This window comes from Cryptomeria japonica, chromosome 1 (genome assembly GCF_030272615.1).
Source record: "Cryptomeria japonica chromosome 1, Sugi_1.0, whole genome shotgun sequence".
Lineage (NCBI taxonomy): Eukaryota > Viridiplantae > Streptophyta > Pinopsida > Cupressales > Cupressaceae > Cryptomeria > Cryptomeria japonica.
Genome location: NC_081405.1, coordinates 117,334,685 through 117,342,758, shown reverse-complemented (window position 1 = coordinate 117,342,758; position 8,074 = coordinate 117,334,685). Strand labels below are relative to the sequence as shown.

Here is an 8,074-nt window from a genome sequence, read left to right as displayed (position 1 = left end):
ATAACTAAAAGAAAATTGACAAAATGTACCTCTGTAGTACGGGATAAAACTGTGCTTCTACCTAAAGACAAAACCCCAGATGAGTTAAAAAACAGAAAAGAATGTTAGGTTCTTGCTTTAGAGTCGTTTGATAGTCTCCTCACGTTAGTCAGCTTTTTTAACTCTAATTTTAGAAATATTAATGGCCACCATAAAACTTATTCACCTTCATGTTTAATCATAGACCTATTCCAACAGCATTCTAATGATAAGAAAATGATTTACTCTCAGGATGATTCCACAGATAAATATTTTGTTTTCTGGTAAATATATTATAGTCATTATAGTCATGATATTATTGAAAGATGGATATATAAAACTGGACTAAGCACATCGATAATCCATATAACAAGTCTCAAAAGCCTTGTTCAGCAGACAAAGTAGATCGCATTATTTAAATATATATCCCTCCATAAGAAATGATATTTAGTCACTCAATTAACTTTGGTAGGGCATAGCCAGGGTTGGTAAATGCTTGTTCATGCCCACCAACCATGTAACTAATTTGGCAGTATCATTCATAATCACCCTTCACTATCTACAGAGGCCGAAACTTGTTTCAATGTCAAGTCCTCTATCTACAATTCCCTATCATAAACACCATACCTCATTTAACAAAGATAGAATAACTGAACCAGTTGATTTATAACACCTAATAGAAAAAGGAGCTATCACTGAGAGCATTTTCTTATGATTTGTCCCCAGACGTGGCACCAGTTTCACTTACCAAAATGGTTTCGTATCTTACAATTCAAATAACTAAATCACCAAAAATCAATGGAGTTAGCTCAAAATCTAATTTTTTTAAAGAAAAATCAGATTTAAAACATTGGATGAGTTAACTAATGTGTGAGATTAAAGGAAACTTTTGACATTGTACCAACTTGATATTACCTCTGGAAGTTTTTCAAGAACAACATATTTACCAAATGTATATATATGGGTTGTCATTGATGTAAGCCAACCATCCTTCAAACTGATCTGATTGTATCCTGTTTAGCTAACCATATATAGTTTGTCTGCCATGGCGGTACTCTCAAACACTATAATGCTGTGTTTTGTCATACTTATTCTGCTGTCTGTTACTGTCGAGGCAAAAACCAGGCATTATAATTTTACGGTAAGCTGGAGTGAATTTTATGTAGTTGATTTCTAAGACTAAAATCACATTGTCTAATTTTTTTTCTGATGGGTTTTATCTGATTTCTGTGTTGCAGATAAGACTCAAGAATTATACACGTTTATGCCACACAAAACCTATTGTGACAGTGAATGGGAGATATCCAGGCCCAACAATATATGCAAGAGAGGGTGACACGGTGCTAGTCAATGTCACAAATCATGTGAAGTACAACGTTACCATACACTGGTAAAAACTACTAGAATAAGCCTTTGAATACTCTCGATTGTTCAAAAACAACAATTACTTCATGTACTTATCTATTCTTTGTTTTTAGATTTAATTGTTTGTTAAGATAATTTAACATCAATGTTTTGGGTCATATTATGTAGATTACTTATGACTATTTGAGCTTGATAATAACGTTATATGACTCAAAATTTTGATGCTAAAATTTTTTTATAGACAATCGAATACATAAATAAAGAATAGAAAATATAATAATCTTCTTTGTTTCATGATTTGAGACTTATAATTGAGTTTGATTTATATGTGAGCAGGCATGGAATCAGACAGTTAAGGACTGGGTGGGCTGATGGGCCTGCATACATCACACAGTGCCCTATTCAAACACGCCAAAGTTTTGTATACAACTTTACAATCACTGGGCAAAGAGGCACACTGTTCTATCATGCCCATATTCTGTGGCTACGTGCAACTTTGCATGGCCCCATTGTCATCTTGCCAAAGAAACATGTGCCATATCCTTTCCCCAAACCTCACAAGGAAGTCACCCTGATTCTAGGTAAGCTTAGGTTGATATAACTTATCTGGCCTTTACACTGTTAATAGTTATATTTCATAGGCAATTTAAATAGGACCCATTTGATATAATCTAAAATTATCTACAGCGAGTTGTTTGTATTTTTAACATACATTTCCTCCAACCATAATATCAAATCTTGTGTTGGGTTAGAATCATTTTTTGTATGGTAACTTGTTTCTATCTTGTTGATTTGACTCTACAACTCAAAAATTCATGTAACATCTCCTCAAATGAGATCATTTTGTCTGACTTTAACAGCATCGATAATTTTGTATCTTTTGCTTCAATGGTACAGGGGAATGGTGGAATGCAGACACAGAAGCTGTAATAAATCAGGCTCTCAAATCAGGAGGAGCCCCAAATGCATCAGATGCTCACACTATTAATGGGAAACCCGGGCCTCTCTTCAGTTGTTCCACTAAAGGCAACAATTCTTTACCTTTATTTATATTACTTTTTTATAATAACTTTCTAAGAATCTTAATAAAAATCCAGTTTAACTATGGCAATTAGAATAATCTTTGATTTCACCCAAGCTTGCCTGTTAAAAGTGGTTGACTGCATTATAGTATGAAATTGTAATCAATTTAATCATTATTTTTACTAATAAACCATTAACTTTCTAACACATTGTTTACAAATCTTACACATTTATAATAGATAGTGAAACATTGTTTGCTTATACTGCCAGCCTGCATACAAATTTATAATCAGTACTTCTTATAGTAATCCCTTCTAAAGTTAAGTCAGTCAGCTCTAAGTTCTCTGAAATTGTTTTGTTGCAGATACTTATGCTTTGGCAGTAGAGCCTGATAAAACCTACCTCCTCCGAATCATCAACGCTGCGCTTAATGATCAAGTTTTTTTCAGCATAGCAAACCATCTCTTAACAGTGGTAGAAGTTGACGCAGTATACACCAAGCCATTCAAGACAAACGCAATAGCCATTTCTCCTGGCCAGACAACAAATGTTCTCGTGAACACAGACAAGAAAGCAGGAAGATGTTTCATGGCAGTCCGAGCATTCATGGACGCCCCCATCCCAGTCGACAACATGACTGCAGTAGGAATACTTCAATACATCGGAACACCCAATACTTCCAACCCCATAAAGCCTGTAATCCCTAAGATAAACGATACTGCTTTCTATACCAACTTCAGCAATAGCCTTAAAAGCTTGAATTCTGTAGCGTTTCCTGCAAAAGTCCCTAAGACAGTAGACCGAAATCTACTGTTCACAATAGGACTTGCATTGGATTCATGCCCAACTTGTGTTAATGGCAACCGTGCATCTGCTTCAATCAACAATGTAAGCTTTATCATGCCCACAATTGCTCTTTTGCAAGCACATTTTAACAACATTAGTGGAGTTTTCACAAAAGATTTTCCAGATAATCCTCCCACGCCCTTCAATTACACAGGCACACCACCTAAGAACCTCTTCACATCCAAAGGAACAAGACTTACTAGTTTGACATACAATTCAACAGTGCAGTTGGTGCTTCAGGACACCAGCATTCTTACAGTTGATAATCATCCAATTCATCTCCATGGCTTCAATTTTTTCATTGTTGGGTCAGGTTTTGGTAACTACAACCCAAATAAGGACCCAGCCAAATTCAATTTGGTAGACCCTCCAGAGCGTAATACAGTGGGAGTGCCAACAGGAGGATGGACTGCTATTCGATTCAGAGCAGATAATCCTGGTGGGTATATGTTCTATAAGATTTTTTTAACTCCTATTTGGTAAATTTTCCTTGCAGTTTACATGGCACTAACCGTGATTCTTAATTCTGACGTGATGAATAATCGATGTACAGGGGTGTGGTTCATGCATTGTCATCTGGAAGTGCATACAACATGGGGACTGAAGATGGCATTTGTGGTGGAGAATGGAAATGGGCCTGAACAATCCATATTGCCTCCTCCAGCAGACCTTCCAAAATGCTAAATTCACATATAGATTGATAAGATTTTTACTACCATATGTTGACTAAGGCTATGATTGGCAGTCCATAGTTGCAGCGGTGAAAGTTTCAATGAGGGATTTTGTAATGATCCAATGTTTTCCAATAAATTTTGTTTCCTTGTTCATGGTGGCATATCAAAGCAATGATATACATAGTTTCTATCATGTCTAATATCATTACTGATGTAGAAGTAGACTTCTTTCATTATCATCTACTCATTGATGCTAATGTTTACTACATCTTTGCTAAGCTTAATTTGTTTGGAAGACATAATGCATAAAGACTACTAGTGAGTCATAGTATTAACTTTGAATCTATCTTTTTTTAAATAAAAGGGTAAAAATTTATTAATAACAAAAGAAAATTATAAATCTAAAATGGCCAGCGGCCCAACATAGCACAATCAATTAGACAGTCTTATTGTCTACAACTAATTAATCAAACATATGACATAAATCCAAAGGTAAATGACCTCTGTCCACAACATTCCAACCCTCCAATCATTCAAACACTCATTTGACCAAGCAATATGTTGCTTTGTTCCTATTCTGGGGAATGTGAGAGAAGGTAATAGAGTCAAAAGACCTACTGAGGATTAGAATTCGCTTAATAACTACGACTAAATGCTAGTTAGCAACAACCAATTGCTGCTCACGTAACATATTCACCAATACTTGTGAATCAAATTTACAAATAATCCTTTTCCAACTGAGAGAAAAACCTCTCTCCATAGCATACAAGATTGTAAGAGCCTCCATGAAATTATTTGTGTGTAACACTTTATAAATAGAAAAGAAAAATTGGACAACACCAAAACTATCTCTACCAATATCACCAACACTAGCATGTCTGGGATTCCCCCTAGAAGCCATTAGTATTTATCTTCAAAACTCCTTGATGAAAAAAAAGCTAGCGACCCACGCAATCAATCTTTTTCTTTGGTTGTCTATATCTCGCACCAGTAGAAGTAGCAATCCCCTGAGCAAAGAAGCACAACCTTCTAGAAATACCCACATGCTTAGGATCCACTACACAAAAATATCACACTTAGTCGAAATAGTCTCATGAAGTGTGCAAACAATTTTTCCCCACAATCGTTGGACATCCACTTCACTCCTTGAAATATCTAACAAATCCATTTCAACTAGAGATGTCATAGAATAAAAGTAGGCCTAATAGCATAGACTACCTAGAGAAAAGATGTCTTAACTAGAGGGTGACTCAACTGATCCTAGAAGTCAACCAATGACGAGACATGCAAATAGGCTTGATTCTGAATTCTCCACCACAAATGTCAAATATCCCAAGAGAAAGGACATTGATAAAAAATATGAGGAGCATATTCTTCACATTTAAGACACATTACACAAATGGACGGTCCTTGGAAGCCATGCCTATATAAATTATCCAAAATAAGGCATCCATATTAAACAAGAAACCACAAGAAAAAATGCATTTGGGCTAAGAAAATTTATCCCACACCTATTTCCACCATGGAACCCAAACTCTACCATACATTTTTCTAACAAGCTTCAAGTAGCCCGTAGCCACCAAGTACTTATTTGTCAAATGATGAGCCCATGCCAAGATATCATTTCATGTAAGGGAATTACACTCCCTACTTGCAATGATTCTAGAGCTAACTCTTGCCAATATCTCTCTATCCCTCTAGGTGGTAATTATTGAGGACCCTTGCATCTAGAAACTGATGCAGGATCATCCCCGGTTCTTGGCAATCTTGCATCAACCAAAAAAAAACATTTCTTTTCAATTTGTTTTCTATTTTGCAGTTTTAGCATTTCTTTCTGCATTTTCTTGCATTTGCTCACGGGATCTTGTGGAGCTGGATTTTGCTTGTGGACATGATTATCTTCCTTATTCCTAAACCGTAGAACGTTTGGATCATTTTCTAACAATTTATCGCTTCTAGATTCCGAGACAATTTTCTGGCTTAGAACAATCGGAGCCACTTGGACCTATTTTCTATTGGCGAATCTTGTATATCCTTTTCGTAGCTTGCGGAGCTTTAGTTCATTGATTCCAATGTTCCTTGGCGTGTGGCCAACGTTCCCTTTGATCCACACTTCTTCCTTTGGATTTTCTAGAGGATTCTCTTTGGTGGAGGCCAACCTATTGGTTTACATGTTTGATCTTGTTCTTTGGCATTTGATCCCTCTTGGGCCAACTAGACCCCTCTAGACCATATAAATCAATGTAATTTAGCATCATAAATCATCAGGGGAGAACATAGAAGATATATCCTAAGATTTAGAGGTCCGGAGTTGACCGATTCTATAATTGAGCATGTATGTAGCAGGCTAGTGAGCCAAATCTTGTAACCGGATGTTATCGGTCATTTGTAAATCAATTTTCATGATATAATCAATTAGTTTTGCATTGCCTCCATCATATCCTCTTGTTTCCATTGTGTTTACTTTTTCTATCCAGTCCGGATTGATCTCTTTGAGGTCCCTCCTAAATGGTGATTGCACCAAGTGGTATCAAAGAGACATTTCATTCCGGAGATTTCGTTGTCCTGAAGATTTTGTTGTAGGGTGGCAGATTGAAGATCCGACCTACAATTGCATAGGACTAGCATGAAGATGGTGCGAAGAGGAAATAGGAATGGTGGAGCGTGTGGGAATGCAAACCCTGTTGTGATGTAAATGTTGAAAGGAATTGTAGCCCACCATCATATTGAAGATGTGAGCAAAGATGAAGAAGAAGAAGCATCGATAGAACAAGTAACAAATCCACTAGCGATTGATCAGATGAAGAGAGGTTCTTGAGTAGAGCGAACACCAAACCGCATTTTACCCCACCGAATTATGATGGAAAATTGAATTCGGATGAATTAATGAATTGGATCTTGGAAATGGAGAAGTATTTTTATTTTGAGAACACCATAGAAGAAAGGAAGTTGAAATATGCCTGTACCTGGTTGAAAGGTCATGCATCTCTTTAGTGGGAGCATCTGCAAGTTGATAGACAAAGAAGGGGCAAAGAGAAGATCAAATCATGGGAGCGGATGGTTGTCAAGTTAAAATAAAATTTTATACCAGTTGATTATCACGTAAATCTGTTCTGGAAGTTATAGAACTTGAAGCAGAAAGAGTCTAGTGTGAAGGAGTATACCGAAGCATTATACAAGTTGAATATCATATCTGGACATGTCAATGATGAGGTTGAACAAGTTTCAAGATATTTGAATAAATTATAGATGTCTATACAAGATGAACTCAGTTTGATGAAGTTATAGAGAGTTGAAGAAGCTTACTGATATGCCCTGAAAGAAGAAGAGAAGTTGAACAAAAGACATGAGTAGAGATAGAGAGGTAGAGGTGGAAGGTTTTCTAGAGGAAGATTTAAAGGAGGTAGATGATATTTTGGAGGAAGAGGAACCTATACAAATCAAAAGAAGGAAAAGGAAGTAAGCAAAGATGGTAGTTCATATCGAAAGGACGACCAAAATTTCTACTGAAGGAGAGAACCTGATGGCTACTGAAATGAGGGTTTTGGAAAAGATGATAGAAGACAAGATAAGATAGTGTTTAGAGGAACTTTCTTTAAGTGCGAAGGAGAAAGACATCGCGCTTTCTAATGTAAGAAGACAGAGAACACCGAGAGAACAACCTTGGTGGAAGAAAACCCCACTAGATCAGCTAACAAATTGGAAGATGGAGACTTGTTGATGATAATGAGAGCTTTGTGTCATACCAGAGAAGATGAAGAGCCCTTGCAGAGGAGAAATTTGTTCAAGACTAGATGTAAGGTATCTGTAAGTGTTGCAATGTAGTTATTGATAGTGGTAGTTCAGATAATCTTGTTTCAGAAGAAATGGTGAATAAATTGAAGTTGGAAAGGTTGAAACACCCTAGGCCTTATCAGATAGCATAGATTCAGGATGATCATTGTAGACACCTAAAATTGCCCAGTCTAATTAAATAAATATTTTATTTATTTAATTATCTAAGCTTAATTCTTCTATTAATTAAATAAATCCTTATTTATTTAATTAATTCATTTATCCTCTTCTAGCCTTATTTCTCATTTAAATAAATACATTTATTTATTTAAATTATCCTTTTCCTAAATTAAATAAATATCTTATTTATTTAA

At 35.9% G+C, this 8,074-nt stretch overlaps 1 protein-coding gene across 1 annotated transcript; it reads left to right on the top strand.

Annotated features, from left to right (window-relative positions):
* Positions 1-1,007: 1,007 nt before the first annotated feature.
* Positions 1,008-4,079, top strand: LOC131026823 (laccase-11). Its single transcript, XM_057956815.2, has 6 exons — positions 1,008-1,159; positions 1,257-1,408; positions 1,720-1,964; positions 2,281-2,409; positions 2,771-3,691; positions 3,806-4,079. Exons 1-6 carry the CDS (start codon positions 1,064-1,066, stop codon positions 3,934-3,936), a joined length of 1,674 nt encoding a protein of 557 aa, XP_057812798.2. The 5' UTR covers positions 1,008-1,063; the 3' UTR covers positions 3,937-4,079.
* The last annotated feature ends 3,995 nt before the right edge of the window (positions 4,080-8,074 follow it).

Excerpts from the sequence above, each read along its gene's own strand:
- LOC131026823 (XM_057956815.2), top strand. The coding sequence starts at position 1,064 with ATGGCGGTACTCTCAAACACTATAATGCTGTGTTTTGTCATACTTATT. Across the intron at positions 1,160-1,256 it reads CCAGGCATTATAATTTTACG|ATAAGACTCAAGAATTATAC; the intron begins GTAAGCTGGAGT and ends TCTGTGTTGCAG. Across the intron at positions 1,409-1,719 it reads TACAACGTTACCATACACTG|GCATGGAATCAGACAGTTAA; the intron begins GTAAAAACTACT and ends ATATGTGAGCAG.